Raw genomic sequence first — 21,228 nt, 5'->3', positions numbered from 1 at the left:
CCTCTTGCAGTCCAGGAGCCCTTGGGGGATGTCCTACCGATGGCTTAGGCCTAAGCTGTCAGTAGGACATCCTTAGCGCTGCTGCAGAGGTGGGAGAGGCTCCCGCCACCGCCGCTGTGCTCGCCAGCCTTGAGCTCGGCTTCTGGCTGAGCAGTGCTCCTCCTGTGGGAATGGGCCAAAACTGGCTCTCCAACACCCTCCGAGGGGTCCTGGATTGCAAGAGGGTGAAGGCCAGGCTGAGGGACCCCACCAATGCACGATCGGGGCCAGGGAGAGACGCAAGAGGTTGGCCAGCTGGGGAGGGACCGTGGGAGGGCTTCAGGGCATGTCCGGCCCATCTCACTCAGTCCTGATTGGTCGGACCCCAGCAGCAAGCTAATCTACTGGTCAGAACATCTGCCCCCTGGTGGTCAGTGTACGCCATAGAGACTGGTCGACCAGTCGACTGTCTATCCCCTGGTGGTCAGTGCACGTCAAAGTGAGCAGTTGAGTGGCCTTAGCATATCATTAGCATATTACACTTTGATTGGTTGAACAGCCTATCAGTCGACCAGACACTTAGCATATTAAGCTTTTATTATATAGGACTAAAGGCCCGGTGCACAAAATTCGTGCACGGGGTGGGGGGTGGGGTTCCCTCAGCCCAGCCTGCACTCTCCCCAATCCGGGACCCCTCGGGGGACATCCGTCTCGCATTCCGGGACCACTGGCTCCTAACTGCTCACCTGCCTGCCAGCCTGATTGCCCCTACTGCCTACCCTGCTGGCCTAGTCACCCCCAACTGCTCCCCTTGCTGGCCTTGTCACCCATAACTGCCCCTCCCCCACTGGCCTGGTCGCCCCCAACTGCCCCCCCTGCCGGCCTGGTCACCCCACGCAGGCTGCTGCTCTGTCGTTTGTTTGCCCCTCACTAAACCCCCTGCCGGCCTGGTAGCCCCACGCAGCCTGCTGCTCGGTTGTTTGGTCGCCTCTCACTAGCCTCCCTGTCGGCCTGGTTGTCCCACGCAGCCCATTCGGTGGCGATGGTCGCTTAGGCTTTTATATATATAGATATCCTTACCTAGTGAGACCAAGTTACCAAAGTTCTCCAAAGTCACATCCCTGTACAAGTCCCTCTGGGCAGGTTCCAGATACTTCCATTCTTCCTGAGAGAACTCTATTTCCACATCCCTGAATGTCACCAATCCCTGAAACATGCATTACTAGTAAATGAAAGGACTTCTTAATTTTTTCATTTATTACAAACATTTTCAAAATTACACAAAAGTATAGAGAATAGTATAATGACCCCATAAATCCATCCCTCTGTTTGAACAATTAACAAGAGTTTGCAAATCTTGTTTCATCTTTTCCCTTTCATTTTCTACCCCTGGTGTATTTTGAGGCAAATTCCACATACCCAACATCATAGTATTTCACCCACAAAAACTTTAGTATCTAACAGAGTAGGTTTTTAAAAAAGCATAACCAGAATAACATTATCATACTTAGTAACATCTACACTAATAAAAGGCAAAGATGCTAATTGACCATACCTCCACTACACCCATCAGCCAATCAGAAGAATATGCAAATTAACCAACAAAGATGGTCGTTAATTTGCATACTGCAGGCAGGGCGGGACAGCACCATCCACTGCCTGCCCTGCTGCCATCCGTGCCTCTCATGTGTGACGCGGGGCGGCCAGGCAGGACAGCAGTGGAGACAGGAGGAAGCCAGGCAGCGGAGACGGGAGGGAGCAAGGTGGCGGAGAAGGGAGCTTCTCCACTGCTTCGCTCCGGCCTCAGGAAGCCCTATTCTTGCAGGAATAGGCCTTAGGAAGCCCTATTTTTGCAGGAATCTTCCTGCAAAGGGCCTCTAGTTAATAATAATTTTCTTTGATCTTCAGGCCCATGTTCTATCCACTGACCGAAACCAGTTAGGGCAACAATAATTTTCTAATAACCAGATCAAGTTTCAAATTGCCCCAACTTTCTCAAAAGTAATTTACTGTTGGTTTACTCAAATCAGGATTCAAACAGGATCCAAAAATTGTGTTTAGTTATAGGTTTCCTAAAGTTTCTCAAATCTCTAACAGGCCCCAAAGGCCTTTATAATCTTTAGTAGAGGCCCAGTGCACAAAAATTTGTGCACTGGGGGGGGGGTCCCCCAGCCCGGCCTGTGCCCTCTCACAGTCTGGGACCCCTCGGGAGATAACGACCTGCTGGCTTAGGCCTGCCGGGTGGCAGAGGGCAGGCCCAATCCCTAGGTGCAGCCCCTGGTCAGGCTCAGAGCAGGGCCGATTGGGGAGTTGGGGCGCCGCCCCGTCATGCACAGAGCAGGGCGGATCGGGAGGTTGCATGCCACCCTCAGTCATGCTCAGGATAGACTGATTGGGGGGTTGGGGCACCGCCCCCTGTTACACTCAAGGCAGGGTCAATGGGGAGGTTGCGGCGCCACCCCCGTCATGCACAGAGCAGGGCCAATCAGGGAGTTGGGGCGCTGCCCCCTGTCACTCACAGAGCAGGGCCAATCAGGGGGTTGGGGCGCTGCCCCCTGTCACTCACAGAGCAGGGCCAATCAGGGGGTTGGGGCGCTGCCCCCTGTCACTAACAGAGCAGGGTCCATCAGGGGGGTTGGGGCGCTGCCGCCTGTCACTCACAGAGCAGGGCCAATCAGGGGGTTGGGGCGCTGCCCCCTGTCACTCACAGAGCAGGACCAATCAGGGGGTTGGGGCGCCGCCCCCTGTCACTAACAGAACAGGGTCCATCAGGGGGGTTGGGGCGCTGCCCCCTGTCACTCACAGAGCAGGGCCCATCAGGGGGTTGAGGAGCTCCCCGCTGTCACTCACAGAGTAGGGCTGATAGGGGAGCTGGGACACCGCCCCCTGCCACACACAGAGCAGGGCGGATCAGGGGGTTGGGGCGCCGCACCCTGTCACACTCAGGGCAGGGCCAATGGGGAGGTTATGGCTCTACCCTGTCACACACAGAGCAAGGCCCGAGAAGGGGGATTAGGGCGCCACCCTCTATTACCCACAGAACAGGGCCGATCAGGGGTTTGGGGCGCCACCACTGTCACACTCAGGGCAGGGCCGATGGAGAGGTTATGGTTCTACCCTGTCACACCCAGAGCAGGGCCCATGGGGGCGGAGGGTTGGGGCGCTGCACCCTGTCACACACAGAGCCGCAGGGCAATCAGGGGATTGGGGAGCTCCCCCCCTATCAGGCACAGAGCAGGGCTGATCAGGAGGTTTGGGCGCTGCCCTCTGTCATGCTGATCCCAGTGCCGGGAGCCTTGCTGCTCCGCTGATCCCGGTGCCGGGAGGCCTCACTGCTCCGCTGATCCCGGTGCTGGGAGGCATATTACCCTTTTACTATATAGGATAGAGGCCTGGTGCATGGGTGGGGGCTGGCTGGTTTGCCCTGAAGGGTGTCCTGGATCAGGGTGGGGGTCCCCACTGGGGTGCCTGGCCAGGCTGGCTGAGGGGTTGAGGGCTGTTTTCCCGCTGGCAGTTGACTAAAAGCTCCCAACCGCTCCTTGTTTTCTTTTTTTTTTTTTTATTCTGGGCCAGCTTTAGCTCTGAGGCCTCGCTGCTGAAAACATGGATACAATGTTGCGGTCCAGGGCTGACTGAAAGCCAGTTTTGTTTAGCTTCTTATTTGCAACATTGTAATAGTTGCTTAGAGTTGCAGTTGAGAGGCCGGCAAGTGAGGTGGGGAACGTTGGAGTCTGCAGTTCCTGGAGGGAGCAAGTCTCCCTGCTCGCTGCAGTGCATGGCTGCCGGCCGCCATCTTGGCTGACAGTTAATTTGCATAAGGATACACTGATTAGCCAATGGGAAGGGTAGCGGCCGTACGCCAATTACCATGTTTCTCTTTTATTAGTGTAGATTGCTTTATTTATTTATTTATTGTTAATCCTCACCTGAGGATATTTTTCCATTGATTTTTTAGAAGAGTGGAAGGCAGGGGGAGAGACAGAGAGAAACACATCGATTGGTTGCCTCCCACGAGCCCCAAAGAGTGCCGGGGATCCTGGGATTGAGCCTACAACCGAGGTACATGCCCTTGACCAGAATCAAACCTGGGACTCTTCAGCCTGCAGACCGATGCTCTACCCATTGAGCCAAACGAGCCAGGTCACTATCTATCTATCTATTTATTTTTTAATATATTTTATTGATTTTTACAGAGAGGAAGGGAGAGGGATAGAGAGTTAGAAACATCGATGAGAGAGACATCGATCAGCTGCCTCCTGCACATCTCCCACCAGGAATGTGCCTGCAACCAAGGTACATGCCCTTCACCAGAATCGAACTTGGGACCCTTCAGTCCACAGGCCGATGCTCTATCCACTGAGCCAAACCGGTTTCGGCTCATTATCTATTTATTAAAGAAACATCTGAATCAGTAGAATTTCCCATACTTTAGATTTAACCAACTGCACCTTCATGATGTAGTTTAACATGTTCTACTTCCATACTTTCTGTGAAATGTTGTTAGATCTGGAGGCCTAATTGACATATTTTTTGAGGGGGCATGAATATGTTAGAGGTGGTACTGTGTACTTTCTGTATGTCCTAATAGGAGGCACATTATGACTAGTTGTCCCAATTTTAGTAAGGTTAAAATTGATGAGTAGGTTCAGGTTTTAACAATCTGATCCATCCAGGAAAATGTCTTTAAGATAAAAAGGGTGTTGCAGGAAGGAGGTGATCAAGCAAGCAAGCTAAGGCTGAATGCCTATGCCATGAAGGAAGTACAAGAAGCAAATTTATATGACTAAAGGCTTACATGCTTTTGAATATTCTGGTGGCTACAGATAAGAAAGATCTCCTTCATATAGCCAGACTCTCTTCTATTGTCCACAAGGTCAATGAATGAGCAAAATCTAGCTAAATGAGGTCTTATAAATAAACAAAATAACATATACAAAACACACAGCAAACATGGGCCTAGCAAATAATAATGTCTTTAAAAATGCATTAGCCAAAACCGGTTTGGCTCAGTGGATAGAGTGTCGGCCTGCGGACTGAAGGGTCCCAGGTTCGATTCCGGTCAAGGGCATGTACCTTGGTTGCGGGCACATTCCCAGTAGGAGATGTGCAGGAGGCAGCTGATCGATGTTTCTCTCTCATCGATGTTTCTAACTCTCTATCTCTCTCCCATACTCTCTTTAAAAAAATCAATAAAAAAAAAAAAAAAAAATGCATTCCTGCCCTAGCTGGTTTGGCTCAATGGATAGAGCGTCGGTCTGTGGACTGAAGGGTCCCAGCCAAGGGCACATGCCTGGGTTGTGGGCTTGATCCCCAGTAGGGGGCGTGCAGGAGGCAGCCAATCAATGATTCTCATCATTGATGTTTCTATCTCTCCCTCTCCCTTCCTCTCTAAAATCAATAAAATATATTTTAAAAATAAAAATAAAAATATAAAAATGCTTTCCTTTTTACCATTTTTCTTCCTTGAGATAAAAAATGTCTTATAAATCTCTATCTTAAAATATAGCATTTATAGAAATTTTAAATCTATCCTGAAGACTCAGGATCATAGTCTTTGGATCTCAACACAGATTTTACCTTCCTCTTCAGAATGCACTTGGGACCGTGCAGACGGTGGTCTAGTTGTCATAATGGGGGAGATTGGGCTGGGAGGGGAGCAGTATGCTACTGACATTAGTGCTGGCTGGCATCAGGAATGATAAGTGTCCTGAGTTATCTGGGTTTTGTACCTAGGACAGTCCCATACAACAAAAAATATACTGCTGAAAATGACAGCAGTATTCCCACTGCTTCTTTTTGCCAGACATCATGAACAATTTTTGGTTATGGCAAATTTTATAATAAACACAGGGATTTTATTTGCTATATAATATTGTACTTTATGTCTTACTAGAGGCCCGGTGCACGAAACTCGTGCACGGGGAGGGGGGGAGGAAAGAGAGGGACCCCTCAGTCTGGCCTGCACCCTCTCTAATCCGGGACCCTTTGGGGAATGTCCAACTACCTGTTTGTGCCCACACTTTTAACAGATAACAGCTCAATTGTTGTTTCTTTCTTTTCATGCTTAAACCCATTGGAATTGGTAGGTGTTCAAAGTGTGTATACATTTTGGGGGGACACCCTGTATATCTCAAGTCAGCAGTGAAAGGAACCAATGGTGGATTTGGAACCCCCAGACAAGGAACCTCGCTCACTCCCGCATGTCTCCCCACTCCACTTTCCACCTTGGCGGGCAGCGGGAGAATCAATGGTTTCTCTCATTAACTTGGAGAAGCACGTCCTGTCACCCGCTGCCCAGCAGGAGTGAGCTAGGCCCCACATGAGCAAGGCTCAGTAAGGGCAGCCTTCACTCATGGGTGCTGGCACCCAAAGGGCACATTCCTCCTCTGCAGTCACCCTGACTATCCCACCGTTTCACTGAGAGAACGGAACTTCTCGCCTCCTCTGGGTTCCCGATCTTGAATGCTGACAGAAGGCACCTCAGTGAGAGCCACCTGTGCCCACCAGGTGTGCCTGTCTGCACTTGCTCCCACCTCAGCACCTGCATTAGTCCCATAGAAGTGATCTCATCACTGCACTGGCCTCCTGCGGGAACAGGGCGTCACCACTCTGCCCTCTCACTGTCATCTCACAGGCGCCCACCCCAACATCCAGAACACCCAGACACTCTCCAAAGGACGTGTGCGTGCTGGAGGGGACGTGCGCACATCATCTGGGGGACATAGGCATGCTAGGGTTGATGGAAGTGCGGCGGAGTGGGATTTGTACACGCCATGGTCCAGGACTGTTGTAGGCTTGCGTAGGTGACAGTGTGCTAGGGGACATTCGCATGCCAGTGGGGGAGGAAAGGATGCACACACCAGAGGCCTGCAGCTGCACTGATCCGCAAACCCCTGTGGTGCAGCCAGGAGGACATCAATCTGGCCCGCCACGGTGGCTGTCCCTGCGATCGCGCACCTCCTAGGCCAGGAGGCAGGACTTGCGCAGCCACTCCTCAGCGGTGCTGATGGCTTGCAGGAGCTACTTCAGGTCGGCCTGTAGGCTCTGCTTGGTGTGCTCATGGCTGCCGCAGCCGCCATGTGGAGAGTACAGGCCTCCCTCTGCTGGCCTGCCTCCCCCACCCAGGGGCTCCCTGTACACGCTGCCCACAGGCCCAGCAGCTCCACGCCTCAGCGGCTGGCTGGGGCGTGTGGGAGGCTTGGCTTCTTTCATCGCCGGGACAACGAAGAAAGCCAAGTGTCCCGCCCAAAGGAAGCCAAGCCTCCCATCTGCTCCTGCTGGCTCCGTGGCTGCCGCCCAAAGGCCGGCCCTTGGTGGCCGGCCGGGGCATGCGGGAGGCTTGGCTTCCTTTGTCGCCAGGGCGACGAAGGAAGCTAAGTGTCCTGCCCGCTCAGGCCGGCTCTGTGGCTCTGCTGGAGCTGCCATCTTTGTGGCTATAGGCACCTCCATATTTGTCACAGAATGACGGTTAATTTGCATATTACAATTTTATTAGTATAGATAAGATATAATCATTCCACTATTTTGAGGGCATTTAGCTTAAATGAGATTTGTGAAATCTTCACAGTTAATTATATACTGTGAATAGTTATCATCTTTCACTGTCTACTTTTCCTTGGTCCCGAAATAAGAGAGCTGATGGAGCCACGCCAGCAAGGCTCAGTAGTTGAGCATCGACCTATGAACCAGGAAGTCTCAGTTTGATTCTGGGTCAGGGCATATGCCTGGGTTGTGGGCTCGATCCCTAGTGGGGGATGTGCAGGAGTCAGCAAATGAGTGATTCTTATCATTGATATTTCTCTCTCTCTCTCTCTCCCTCTTCCTTCCTCTCTGAAATCAATAAAAATATATATTTTTTAAAAAGCTGACAGAGGCTATATCTTAGTCACATAAATGTGGCCCATAACCAACACATATTGTTCAACCTCAAAATGGACTATTTTACAGTTATTCATCTCTCATAAATCACCTTGCAAAAATGAAGAAGTTTTGATAGTGTGAAATATTTTATGACTTTAAAGAGGGGGTGACATTTAAAAGTAGAAAAAAAGGAAACTACCCAGTTTAATAAAAAAGATCAAAGCTGCCGAAACCGGTTTGGCTCAGTGGATAGAGCGTCGGCCTGCGGACTCAAGGGTCCCGGGTTCGATTCCGGTCAAGGGCATATACCTGGGTTGCGGGCATATCCCCAGTGGGAGATATGCAGGAGGCAGCTGATCGATGTTTCTAACTCTCTATCTCTCTCCCTTCCTCTCTGTAAAAAATCAATAAAATATATTAAAAAAAAAAAAAAAAAAAAAAAAAAAAAAAGATCAAAGCTATCTGATCTTTGGCTCCTGTTAATAAGAGAGGCTCTGCCCTAGCCAGTTTGGCTCAGTGGATAGAGCATAGGCCTGCGGACCAAAGGGTCCCAGTTTCGATTCCAGTCAAGGCACGTACCTCGGTTGCAGGCTCCTCCCTGACTCGGGCCCTGGTCAGGGTGCATGCAGGAGGCAACCAATTGATGTGTTTTTCTCACATCAATGTTTTTCTGTTTTTCCCTCTCTCTTCTACTCTCTCTAAAAATGAAAGAACATCCTTGGGTGAGGATTAACAACAACAAAAAAACCCCCACAAAAAAACAAAAATGGATAGAGGGAATTTCAACTTACCTGGGCCATCGCTTTTAGAACTACCCGATCTACTCAGATTTCTCTAGGTTCTTCTATTGGACTAGTAGTGTCCTGAAAAAGCAGAGGAAGATGGAGCAAATCTCTTATAAATTAAGCTTGCTTCAGTAATCCTAAATAGATGAGCTGAAAAACAACTGAAATTCCAGTGTTCCTGCTCTGCTTCCCCTGCCCTCCCCTGGTCTTGCCACACAACACTAATGCAAAGAACTACAGAGTTAACAAAACCCAGCCCCTCCTTAAACCCTAGGGAAACCAAAAGATGGTTTCATGCAGATGTGCTCCAGCACTGACACAGAACCCATGCACCTCAGCAGAAGGGATTCTGGCCTGAAAAGTCCCTTATCTTGTTTCTGATAGTCTATACCAGTGATGGCAAACCTTTTGAGCTTGGAGTGTCAGCATTTTGAAAAACCCTAACTTAACTCTGGAGCCGTGTCACATATAGAAATTTTTTGATATTTGCAACCATAGTAAAACAAAGACTTATATTTTTGATATTTATTTTATATATTTAAATGCCATTTAACAAAGAAAAATCAACCAAAAAAATGAGTTTGCGTGTCACCTCTGACACGCGTGTCATAGGTTCGCCATCACTGCCCTATACCCTAGGTAGCTCCCCACCTGTACCCAGCAGATCTTCCTTTGCAGCTGCAGCAAGGAGGATCATAATTCATACCCACTTTACCCTCTAAGGCTGAGGACAGTACCATCTTGTGAAAAAAGACATCCTTAGACAATGTCTTCCAGCTTCTGTGGTCTCTACAGGCAAAATCTCTTGGGTACTTCCCTGGTTTATTTTCTCTTTCTAAGTCCAAAAGGGTACCATGCTGCCTATACCACCAGAGACTTTGTCAAAGCCTCCAGTCCCAGCTGGACTCACTGGACAGGAGCAAGAAAACCACAGTAATACAGGCATCTTACAAGCTTACCTGAGTGGCAACTCAATTTGTAGCAGCCTTTTGACCCAGCACTTCTTATTTTCCATTTAAACCCTCCCTATTGCTTTCCTGCAGAACATGGCTTCCTCACTGACTAGCAGTTAGCACAGCAGAAGTTCTATGGAGAATGGCCTGTACACCCAGGTAATGAGATATCAGGGGTTTTAAGGAAGGTAGCAAGGTTGGTTTTAATTAGAGGGGCAAGAAGCATGGTGAGGGTGTCAGAAGGAAGACTAATGTAACCAATGGGGGTGGTGTGAGGAAAATTTCCTGTAAGATACAGAACATGATTTGGGATCTAAAAATCAGAAAATTTAATAGTTAGGAAAGGCACAGAAGAGCATTCTGAGCAGAGTGAAAAGCAGTGGCAAAACGGTGGACCAACTATATGGTGTGTTTGAGGAGCATTTGGAATGACGTATATAGTTTGGAAAAGGTCTAGATCAGTGTGTGCTGTCCAACAAACTTTCTATGATGATGGAAATCTGTATTGTCAATAATGTAGCCATTAGCCCCATGTAGCTAATATGACTGGATAACTAAAATTTTTACTTAATTTAAATTAATTCAAATTTAAATTCAATTAGCTCTAGAACTTAGGCAGTGGTTCTCAACCTTCTGGCCTTTTTTAAAAAAAATATATTTTATTGATTTTTTACAGAGAGGAAGGGAGAGAGATAGATAGTTAGAAACATCGATGGGAGAGAAACATCGATCAGCTGCCTCCTGCACATCCCCCACTGGGGATGTGCTTGCAATCCAGGCTCATGCCCTTGACCGGAATCGAACCTGGGACCTTTCAGTCTGCAGGCCAATGCTCCATCCACTGAGCCAAACCGGTTTCAGCCCTTCTGGCCCTTTAAATACAGTTCCTCATATTGTGACCCAACCATAAAATTATTTTCGTTGCTATTTCATAACTGTAATGTTGCTACTGCTACGAATCATAATGTAAATATCTGATATGCAGGATGGTCTTAGGCGACCCTGTGAAAGGGTCGTTTGACGGCCAAAGGGGTCGCGACCCACAGGTTGAGAACCGCTTACTTAGAGGATGACAATGCTGGAGATGACATTTAGGGGTTAGAAAATGAAAGTGTATGAATGAAATAAAAGAACTATAAGAGCAAGGGCCAGGTCTCATCATCACTGTGACTGGCACTTGCCACGGTGTCTGAAAGCTATAGGTGAGCAATGAACACTGACTGAATATATAAAAGTTTGGTTTTCATTCATTAATAAGTAGAAGACCACTGAAGAATTTAAAGAAGGAAGTGATAAGGCCAATATGACCAGATTATTTTATTGGAGAGGAGTAAAACTAAAGTTAGGAATATCAACTGAAAGGTGCTTGTACTTTCCCAAGCAAACTAAGGATCTGCCCTAGGATAGTTAGTGGAAACAAGAAGGAAGGGGATACATTCAGGTATAGAGAAGAAGTAAAATCTAGTCCTGTCCCGTGTGGCTCAGTTGGTTGAATGTTGTCTCGTGCACCACCAAAAGGTGGCTGATTCGTTTCTTGGTCAGGGCACATGCCCAGGTTTTGGGTTCAGACTCTTGTTGGGGTGCATATGGCAGGCAACCAATAGATGTTCGATGTTTCTTTCTCTAAAATCAATAAAAACATATTAAAAAAAAGAAGTAAAATTAACAGGCTCTGGCATCTAATTGGACATGCCAGCAGAGAGAAAAAGAAATCAGGAATTCTCTCTTATTTACTAAATTCCTACCTCAATTGGCATTTTCTTGTCTGTGAGGAAGATAATACATGTGAGATTTACTGTCTCAGTAAATCTTTTATATTCTAATGGGAAGAGGAAGTAGCAAATATACCGTTTTTTTTTAAAATATATTTCTTTATTGATTTCAGAGAGGAAGGAAGAGGGAGAGAGAGATAGAAACATCAATGATAAGAGAATCATTGATTGGCTGCCTCCTGCACGCCCTACTGGGGATCGAGCCCGCAACCCAGGCATGTGCCCTTGGCCAGAATAGAACCTGGGACCCTTCAGTCCACAGACTGACGCTCTATCCACTAAGCCAAACTGGCTAGGGCTGTTTTTTAAAAAAATGTATTTTTATTGATCTCAGAGAGGAAGGAAGAGGGAGAGAGAGATAGAAACATCAATGATGAGAGAGAATCATTGATCGGCTGCCTCCTGCACGCCCCCCACTGGGGATCGAGCCCGCAACCCGGGCATGTGCCCTTGACCGGAATCTAACCTGGGACCCTTCAGTCCACAGGCCTGCACTCTATCCACCAAGCCAAACCGGCTAGGGCTATGCTGTTTCTTTTTATATGCCAGGTGGCCAAAGTTTTATGGAGGAAAATAAAGAGGAAGGGAAGAGGGAATTTGGGGGCAATGGAGGGTAGCCTGAGACTTTTTATTGAGAAGGTGACATATAAGAATGAAGTGAGTGAGCAATGCAGATATCTACAGGAGGTACATTCCTAGCAAGGGGACAGCAATTGCAAAGGCTCAAGGCAGGAGCAGGCTTTCTTTGATCAACAGAGGAGATTAGAGTGGCTGCAATCAAGTATATGAGAAAAAGAGGGTCAGAGGCTCATCTGGGTCAGAGAAGTAGCTGGAATCTGGATCACATGGGGCTCTATGTCATTGTAAGAATTTAGGTTTTTACTCTTGAGTAAACAGGAAGCTACTGAAATGTTTTTAATCCAAGGAATGACATAATCTGATTTACACTTAAAATGATTACTCACAGAGAATGAACTAAAAAGGATAAAGGGGTGGGGGAAGCAGAGAGACCAGTGAGGTCACTGCAGTAATCCTGGCAAGGGGGAAGTGTGATTTGCATTAGGGTGGTGGTGGTGGAGGTGATGAGAACTGATCAGATTCTAGATATTCTATGAAGGCAGAGTTGACAGGATTAGCTAATGTTAGATATATAAAAAAATAAAGGCAAGATGACACTAAGATTTTGGGCTTGAGCAACTAGAAGTATGAAGTTGCTATATTTTAACATGAAGGACTGCGCGAGGAGCAGGTTTGGTGAAACCAGTATGAGTTCTGTTTTAGACCTTAATACTTGAGATGACTATTACATACCCAAGTGGAAATGTCAAGTGTCCATTAGACATTTGGTTCTGGAGTTCAGGATAGAGTACAAATGTAGAAATACAAAGTTGGAAATTACTGATGTACAGATGACATTTAGAGCCCTTAGACTAAGTGCACATACAGAGTGAGTGAAATTAAGGAAAATGTCTGTAAAAAATAATATAAACAAAGCCACTTTATAATTCTTTTTTTTAAAATATATTTTATTGATTTTTACAGAGAGGAATGGAGAGAGATAGAGAGTTAGAAACATTGATGAGAGAGAAACATCGATCAGCTGCCTCCTGCACACTTCCTACTGGAGATGTGCCCGCAACCAAGGTACATGCCCTTGACCGGAATCAAACCCGGGACCTTTCAGTCCACAGGCCGACGCTCTATCCACTGAGCCAAACCAGTTATGGCTATAATTCTTTTTAAAAATATATTTCTTATTGATTTTTTATAGAAAGTAAGGGAGAGGGAGAGTTAGAAACATCAATGAGAGAGAAACATGGATCAGCCGCCTCCTGCACACCCCCTACTGGGGATATGCCCACAACCAAGGTACATGCCCTTGACCAGAATCGAACCTGGGACCCTTCAGTCCGCAGGCCGACGCTCTATCCACTGAGCCAAACCGGTTACAGCTACAAAGCCACTTTAAAATGGAATGGAAGCTGCCATCCCAGAGGAACTGCCTTGTATTCTTACTCCTCAAACCTTTGGAATGTTAAAACTGGGTAAATAACCTTTGGACTGGGCCTAAAGCAATACTGTATCTCAAACAACTGTTTGCAAAGATAATAGGAAAGCAGATATTATGATTATTGAATTGAAAATTAAAAACATTCTTTAGAATTAGCATCACTGTATTAGTTTATCTGCACTTATAGAAATGCCTTCCTTGTAATTTTCCCTTTCCCTTTCTCTTGAAAACATTCTTTGCCTTTGTCTCCTAATCTGAACACTGATTTGGGGCCAGGGAGCTCAAATTTGGTTGAATAATAGGGTGATGAAAAGATAAAAAAGGAGTCTGAAAAGGAGAAACCACTGGGATAAAAGGAAAAATAAGAGACTTGGGCTTCACTGGAAGCCCAAAGAAGAAAGTATACCAAGAAGGAAGGCGAGAACAGTAGCCAAATGAAAAATGAGAACTGTCCACTTGGCATTATAGAGATCATTAGAAGTCTTGACAAAAGCTGATTCTCTGGAGTGGAGGAAACAAAAGCTTGGGTGGAGTGGGGTTCAGGAGAGAATGGAAGTGGAGACAGAAGAGCCATCCCTTTCAAGGAGCTGTGCTGAAAAGAACAGGAAAACAGAGGTGGCAGTGGATATGGGGTCCAGGCAGAGTTCTTTGTTTTGAATGTGGGAGAAATTCCGGCATGTTTTATAGTAATGGGAATAATCCATAGAGAGAAATTGATATGACAGGATCACAGGAGACAACTGCTGGAGCAATGATCTTGAAAGGGGATGGGAACTAGCACTCAAGTGTTGGGGACTGAATTACAGAAGATCACAGATAGCTTATCCCTGGGGGAAGGCAGAATACATAGTTATAGAAACGATTCCCAGGATTCCAGGGTGAGGTGATTTGGTGCCATTCATATATACTTTTCATTTACTTTTATTTTTACAACCACCTTGTGGGTTAAAGTTTATTGTATTTCCCACATTATACAGAAGAGAAGCTAGAATGCCTGAGAGGTTATGAGATTCACCCAAGGCCACAGTGCTAGTAAAATCTGAGATGGGATAAAAACTCAAGTGTTCTATTTTACTGCCCATGGAAGTTTCTATCAGAGTAAATTGGTTCCCTGTGGTTACTGACATTAAGAATAAACAATAATGCCGAAACCGGTTTGGCTCAGTGGATAGAGCGTCGGCCTGCGGACTGAAAGGTCCCGGGTTTGATTCCGGTCAAGGGCATGTACCTGGGTTGCGGGCACATCCCCAGTAGGAGATGTGCAGGAGGCAGCTGATCGATGTTTCTCTCTCATCGATGTTTCTGACTCTCTATCTCTCTCCCTTCCTCTCTGTAAAAAATCAATAAAATATATTAAAAAAAAAAAAAGAATAAACAATAAATCCCAGAGTAGAAAGGGGGCAACTGAAAGAGTTGGGGGTTAATGAGAGAAGGAAACTAGAACCTCTGTAAGTGCTTTGCCAAGACAGTGGTTTTGTGACAATAGTTTCTTCTAAGAATTATTAGAGAAGGTACCAGATGTGTTAGAAATTGAGATAGTGGAGGTGGTAGGGAGCCTAAGAGAACATCTCAGAATTCAGAGGAAAAATACACAGAAGAATGAATTCTGAAAATAAAGATCAGAGATATGGAAGAGAGAAATCCAGAAGACATAAAATAGAATAAAAGTGATTAATAGAACAGCTGGAGAAATAATGAATAAAATATTTTCTGGAGGAAATGAAATACTTGAATCTTTAAATTAAAAAGAATTCTTGAGCGCTTATAAAAATTCATAAAGAGCTACATCTAGATGCATCCTGATAATAATTCTGAAATTGTACTTAACCAGTAGGATATTCCTTAATCTTAAATGCCCATGGACTATTTAGAACTCACCAGGCATGTTCCCTTGGAAGCTTTGTATGCTCTTTCTGGAACGCTCTTCCACCAGACAGCCATAGAGCTCACTTTCCCTCTTCAAGAAGGTTTCTGCTTAAACTTCACCTCTGTAATCAAACTATTAAAATATTACCCATTGTCATTCTCTCTAGCTGTCCCTGCTTTATTTTTTTTATAGCTCTCAGTGCTACTAAATGTTGTACTATACATTTGCTTGTCAATTATTTGACTCTTCTACTAAACTTAAACACAGGGATCTTGTTGGTTTGGTTCATTATTAATTCTTCAAGACAAAATATTGCCCTAACCGGTTTGGCTCAGTGGATAGAGTGTCGGCCTGAAAGGTCCCAGGTTCGATTCTGGTCAAGGGCATGTACCTTGGTTGTGGGCACATCCCCAGTAGAAGGTGTGCAGGAGGCAGCTGATTGATGATTCTCTCCCATCAATGTTTCTAACTCTCTATCCCTCTCCCTTAATTGCTGTAAAAAATCAATACAATATATTAAAAAAAAGACAAAATACTGCATGGGAGGTACTAAGCACTGCAACGAATACACAAGATCACAATGAAAACCTTAAACACTGATCAAAGTAAAAATTTCTCAGTCTATCTTTTGTCAGCCAAAAAGAAGTTCTAGTTTGATAAAATATTTACTGTACAAAATTAAATACTGTAAAAATATTTCAGATAAATATATTTTATGAACACATGACATAAAGGCAGAAAAACAAAAAAGAAAAAACATATTCTTGAGAAGATTAAAAAGTTCTACCACCAAATATTAAAATCAAAATGAAAAGGCAAATGAAAACAACAAAAACCCTTCATAGTGCTTTTAAAATTAAATTTTCAGAAAAAAAGCAGTAATTTTAGGTAAATGAGCAAAGGTTATGCATGGGCAATTCACTAAATAATAAAATGGCTCAACCTAGCAAAAGTTTTTAAACTTTAGTAATGAAGGGAGTGCATTAAAGTAACAAGAAAATATCATTTTATAATTATCAATTTGGCAAAAATTTAAAAGGTTGCTGATGGGGGGTGGGTAGAGGTGGAAGAGGGCATAGAGTGAATAAATGATGATGGAAAAAAACTCATAAAAAATTGGTGACACTCCACAATAGCATATCATAAGAAAATGGACACACACGCTATAGCTAGTGTAAACTTCCCACAAGGCAATGTGAGCAGAAATTAAACCACTTATGTGCTCTAATGAAGCAATTCCATATGAGACTCTATCTAAAGATGTATGTAGGGTGCCCTAACCGGTTTGGCTCAGTAGATAGAGCGTCGGCCTGTGGACTGAAGGGTCCCAGGTTTGATTCCGGTCAAGGGCATGTACCTTGGTTGCGGGCACATCCCCAGTAGGGTGTGTGCAAGAGGCAGCTGATCAATGTTTCTCTCTCATCAATGTTTCTAACTCTCTATCCTTCTCCCTTCCTCTCTGTAAAAAAATCAATAAAATATATTAAAAAAAAAAGATTGGAAGTCCAAAAAATGAGATTAAAAAAAAAATGTATGTAGGGTACATGATGAATATCCTGTTAAAAATGGAAACAACTTGGAGAGAGCTTTAATGTCCTACAAAAGAGGACTGATTAGCCCTGGCCAGTGTGGCTCAGTTGGTTGGAGCATCATCCCATGTACCTAAAGGTTGTGGGTTCGATTTCTGGTCAGGGCACAGGTTTGATCCCCAGTCAGGGCGTGTACAAAAGGCAACCAATCGATGTTCTCTCTCACATTGATGTTCTCTCTCTCTCTCTTTCTCAATGATACATATCTTTGCTCATGTTAAGATGTTAAACAATGTTGGGTAAATAAGGTAGGTAATAAAACTCTTTCACATACTCACAACTGTAAACCTACTTTTGCCCCACCCTGTATGTGTAATGAAACCTTATTTTTATAGAAAAAATATACATATGTGTATATATACGCATATGTGTATGCATCAAAGATTTTTTCAATAACCATGTATTAATTTTTAAATGTGTATTTTCTCATTAAAAATTTTATAAAATGTTTTTATTGATTTTAGAGAGAGAAGAAGAGAGAGGGAGAGAGAGAAACATGGATCAGCTACTGTGCTGGGCTGCATATCTGGCACTTTGGCCAGACGGGTCATGCTGTGCTGTCTGTTCCTAAAACACATAGATAGGAAGGTACTGACATCAGGCCAGGCCTTGAGATATGGACTCATGGCCCCTTCCCAGCACGCAGGCCTTCTTTCTCAGAAGGCCCGGAAGTCTCATTCCAAATTTGGGAGACAAAGGACTGGAAAAAGTATAAATTAAGAGAGTTTCCTCCATATTGGGGGCCCAGAATTTGAAAGACACATTTTTCTCTGGGTCTTCACAAAATTTAATAATGAAATGTAACTCTTGCAGTCAGCGTTGCAGTTCAGCCTCTGCTCCGGCAGGGTGCTGTAACTGTAGTCGCTGGCCATGGAAATCGGGGCTGCAGTTCAGCCTCTGCTTCGGCAGGGTGCTGTAACTGTAGTCAGCTGGCCAGCTTAATAAAGGCTCTTACATTTAAATTCTGAGTCGGTGGTCTATCTCACTGAGTGAACTCGTAACACTATCTCCTGCACAGCCCTTACTGGAGATTGAGCCCATAATCTGGGCATATGCTCTGACCAGGAATCGAACCAGTGACCTACTGGTACATGGGTCTCTGAACCACACTGGCCAGAGCTAAATGTGTATTTTTAAATTCTGTAAATGTAAGCTTATTCCCAAATAGCAGAGGAACAAGAAAATACTTTTTTTAAAAACAACCTTCTTGAACAAATAATAGCTCAGGATATTCTAAAAAACAGTTGTATTTTTGCTTGGTTAGTTTCCAATAACTGAAAACTTCTTGATTTCGTAACTATATTCATGTGTACCAAAGTCTCACCTGGAAAAGAACTAAAAGTCACATGGATATATCCTCTGTATAAGTGATGCTTCTTTACAGCCCTTCTTGACAGATGGGTTTGTTATGTTTTTGCACCTGTCCTATTTCCTGCAATGTTCTCCAATCAGCTACAGAATCATCATGCTCCATCCACTGGTCATACTTTTCTGATAATGCAAATGAAAACTGCAGGGAATATAGCAATTCAAGGAAATGAATGTATTTCCACAAAATTCTTATGGGGTCAGTCAACTTAGTTATAATATGACATGAAAACAGCTACTCTGGTTATACAAATATCTCCCTCTTATTAAATCTCACAGCATACTACCAGGCTAAGCTAGTGCTATTTATCAACCTTTATTTTGGATATTTGTATGCAAGTTTATACAAATCTCCCTTATAAAATAATTTGCAATTTTAAAATAGTGACTGTAACTTTTTAAAAGTGTTTTTTTCTCCCTGAATTCTAGTAGATTCTGCATATTTGCAAATTCTTAATAAATATCTAACGCTGGTTTGGCTCAGTGGATAAAGCGTCAGCCTGCAAACTGAACACTTGGAGTGCGGGTGAATTTCCCGCCAAAATATAAGATGGCTCTGTCTTTTGGTTTTGTTCCATCCACCAAAAGGGTGGATTACAAACAAATATTTGGTAATACGCAGTTACAATCGGCCCAAGTTTACACGTTTCCCGCACTCCACCGCAAATCTATATGAACCGAGTTAAAGACGGCTCCCGCGGAGTACGCGCAATTCACGCGAGCCGACTTAACTCGTTTCCCGCACTCCAAGTGTGAAAGGTCCCAGGTTCGATTCCGGTCAAGGGCACATGCCCAGGTTGTGGGCTTGGTCCCCTGTGGGGGACTTGCAGGAGGCAGCCGATCCATGATTCTCTCTCATCGTGGATGTTTCTATCTCTCCCACTTCCTTCCTCTGTGAAATCAATAAAAATATATTTTAAAAAAATATCTAATGCCTAACCCCAAGAAATTCATTATAAAAACACAAGAAGTTGTATGCACAGGAATATTTTTTGGGACTATTTCACAATTAAAATATCCTATATAATAAAGAAGGAATATGCAAATTGACCATCACTCTGCCACAAAGATGGCGGCGCCCACAGCAGAGGCGGGGGTTTCTGTAACACAAGATGACTGCACCCACAGCGGAGGCTGAGTTCCCGTAATGACCCTTAATGAGCAATCAGCAGGGACCTGAGGCTGCGCCCCCACCCCTGTCCCCGTGGGGCTTGACAGGGGACCTCAGGCCACACCCCCCTGCCCAGTGGGGCTTGACGGGGACCTCAATGTGCACCCCCTCCCGCCCCAGTGCTGGGCCCGGGGACCTCAGGCTGCTCCCCTCATTCCGGGCCAGGGGACCTCAGGCTGCACCCCCCGCCCAGTGGGGCTTGATGGGGGAGCTGAGGCTGCACCCCCCACCCAGTGGGGCTTGACAGGGGACCCGAGGCTGTGCCCCTTCCCGGCATTGGGCTGGGAGACCTGAGGCTGTGCCCCCCTCCTGGCGCCAGGATGGGGGACCTGAGGCTGCGCACCCCGCCCGGCGGGGCTTGACAGGGGACCTCAGGCTGTGCCCACTTCCCTGGCGCCGGGCCAGGGGTCCCTGAGGCTACGCCCCCCGCCCAGCGGGGCTTGACAAGGGTGGGACTGGCCAGGTCTGGATCTAGCCCAATAGTTGGGGGGGCTGGCCGGGTCTGGGTCTCGTGTGATTTTGAGGCACACGTGGGTGGGCGGGGACTTGACTCTGGTTCCCATGGCATGCCCCAGACTCTGACAGGAGGAAGATTTTTCATAAACATTTTACTAATTTTCTTTGATCTCTGACACTTCTATTATAGAGAAAGGGCAAATAGCAATATTAAAATATTTCCTCTAATTAATCCCTTTTAATGTGCATGAATTTCGTGTACCGGGCCACTAGTATAAGTATAAATACTCTTTAGTAGGCAGTAAAATGAATACATTAAGGCGCATCTCAATAATGAAATACTATACAGTGATTTTAAAATGTAACAATGATATAGTCAATGCATTATTAAATGAGGCAGGCCTAATGGACATTCCTGCCTGAGTAGTCAACACATTCTGCAGCTGAACCCAGTGACAGAAACAGAGAGGAACATAAAGGCATGGCAGCTGTGGTCTAGCAGCCGTCATTACCATGCAGAAAACACAGTCCCAGACAAGTAGCTGCCTGCCCTCATCTCCCAGAGAAGTAGCCCCAGCAGACCCTGTAGCTGCTAAGTGTCGGATTACAGCACACACTCTTGGCAGCCCTGACGACTAGAGAGCAAAAACATTTCTCCCTGAGCAGCAGGTGCATACTGCCGCTAAACCCATGAACAGGGGCCAAGACACAGAGGTGTGTCAACTGAAGTTTGGCAGCCACCATTACTGGGAAGAGAACAAGGCCACAAATGCAAGAATAGGCCCAACCTGCCCCCATCCATTGCAGTGGAGTCCAGTGGAGGCACCTGGGACACCTCAGATAGTATTGCACTGCTGGCAGCATCTTGTTGTAGGCAGCGCTGGGATCACAGAGGCCCCATCACCCACCACATTTCCTCACCAGGGTAGAGCCCTGAGAAGGAGGTGACAGAGGGGATGCCCATCTCCCCAGGGAATAGAGGGCATTTTCCACAGTGGAGGAAACACCACCCTACAGAGACCCTGGAAGCCCCAGCAGTGCAAGCAAGAGAAAAATAAAAACTTGCACCCCCCTCTACTAGAAAACAAGAAACTTTCTTACCCACTTCCTAAAATAAAGTGTCAAATACATTTTTAAAAAAGCAGTTTTCATTCCCATAAAAGCAGAGACATAATGCATCAGATACCATGAGTAATCTCCAGAAAATAAGCTTAAAGACATGGAATGTGATTTAAATGACAAAGAATTTGAGACTGAAGTTTATGAAAAAACTTCATGTGATACAAGAAAACTCAGAAATACAGTTCAATGAACTCAGAAATAAAATCAACAAACAGAATGAGTACTTTGCCAAAGAAATGGAAACTATAAAAATAAATTTAAAAAATTCTGGAGCTGAAAGAGCTCAATAAAAGAG

General features: G+C 45.4%; 1 protein-coding gene across 3 annotated transcripts in view; it reads right to left on the bottom strand.

The window, feature by feature from the left end:
- ZNF565 (zinc finger protein 565) overlaps nt 1–21,228 on the bottom strand; it is a 69,474-nt gene that overhangs the window by 25,321 nt on the left and 22,925 nt on the right. For 2 of the 3 annotated variants that reach the window (XM_070398443.1, XM_070398445.1), the window contains exons 2-3: nt 8,631–8,702; nt 1,060–1,186 (exon numbers count right to left, since the gene is read on the bottom strand). In XM_070398443.1, coding sequence (XP_070254544.1) covers nt 1,060–1,186; nt 8,631–8,639 — 136 coding nt within the window. In that variant the 5' untranslated portion in view covers nt 8,640–8,702. Of the gene's footprint in view, nt 1–1,059; nt 1,187–8,630; nt 8,703–15,238; nt 15,539–21,228 lie in introns of those variants that run through there. The other variant, XM_070398444.1, reaches the window with a different exon arrangement.

This window comes from Myotis yumanensis, unplaced genomic scaffold (assembly GCF_028538775.1).
Source record: "Myotis yumanensis isolate MYYU_CA2020_CCGP unplaced genomic scaffold, mMyoYum1.0.hap1 SCAF_18, whole genome shotgun sequence".
In the NCBI taxonomy this organism is placed as follows: Eukaryota; Metazoa; Chordata; class Mammalia; order Chiroptera; family Vespertilionidae; genus Myotis; species Myotis yumanensis.
The sequence above is the reverse complement of the archived record's forward strand: the minus strand, read 5'-3'. Positions and strand labels throughout refer to the sequence as shown.